General features: G+C 31.7%; 1 protein-coding gene across 1 annotated transcript; it reads left to right on the top strand.

The window, feature by feature from the left end:
- Positions 1–117: 117 nt before the first annotated feature.
- On the top strand, positions 118–984 carry LOC103311760 (probable multidrug resistance-associated protein lethal(2)03659; the record flags this gene model as incomplete). Its single annotated transcript, XM_008191462.3, has 4 exons — positions 118–234; positions 318–563; positions 681–853; positions 948–984. Coding segments are annotated over exons 1-4 (564 nt in total), but the record flags the coding sequence as incomplete, so codon positions are not given.
- Positions 985–989: the final 5 nt, after the last annotated feature.

Raw genomic sequence — 989 nt, 5'->3', positions numbered from 1 at the left:
CCAGTAGTCAGTACTAGCATTAATGTATATGTTATTACTAATAAGGTATCTATTTAATGTATAATATACATTATTTTAAAGTAAATATTTCTATATTCTTGTTTTAGATAAAAAACCACCAAGAGAATGGCTGATAAAGGTCAAATTGTGTTTGAAAATTTTTATCTACGTTATAGTTTAGATGGGGATCATGTTTTAAAAAATCTCAATATTCTAATACAGCCAATGGAAAAAGTAATATTAACCAATACATACTATTATCAATATTATTTTAATAGCTTTGAACCTTGGTACAATGAAATTGTCTTTTAATTTAGGTAGGAATTGTTGGTAGAACTGGTGCAGGTAAATCGTCATTAATAGGAGCGTTATTTAGACTTGCTCTCAATGAGGGAAATATCACCATCGACGGTATAGAAATACACGAATTAGGATTACATGATTTACGTTCCAAAATTTCTATAATTCCTCAAGAACCAGTTTTATTTTCGGGATCAATGCGAAAAAACCTAGATCCTTTAGACGAATACCCAGATCATGCTCTTTGGAATGCTTTAGAAGAAGTATATTTTCTCGTTTATAATATTTTTAAAAAACAGTTTTTTTTATGTTTGCGTGATTATTATTACGCAGTAGTAAGACAAGTTTCGTAACGTTTTGTGGATTTATTACTGTTTAAGGTGCAACTTAAAACCGTCGTTGAGGATTTGCCCGACGGTCTGAACTCAAAAATGTCTGAAGGCGGGTCAAATTTCAGCGTTGGTCAAAGGCAATTAGTGTGTTTGGCTAGAGCAATAGTGCGTAGTAATAAGCTTCTCGTGCTGGATGAAGCTACTGCCAATGTCGATTCACAGTAACTATTGATACAAATCATTTAAAATCGATTGCAATAATGTTCTCGTTAATCTCGTATAGCTGTGTACATTGGATTTTTGTTTTGTTTTCAGGACCGATGCATTGATTCAAAATACGATTAGAAATAAATTTCG

The sequence above is a fragment of the Acyrthosiphon pisum genome, unplaced genomic scaffold (genome assembly GCF_005508785.2).
Source record: "Acyrthosiphon pisum isolate AL4f unplaced genomic scaffold, pea_aphid_22Mar2018_4r6ur Scaffold_17891;HRSCAF=18564, whole genome shotgun sequence".
NCBI classification, from domain to species: Eukaryota; Metazoa; Arthropoda; class Insecta; order Hemiptera; family Aphididae; genus Acyrthosiphon; species Acyrthosiphon pisum.
Note: the sequence above shows the minus strand (reverse complement) of the source record. Positions and strands in the feature narration are given on the sequence as shown.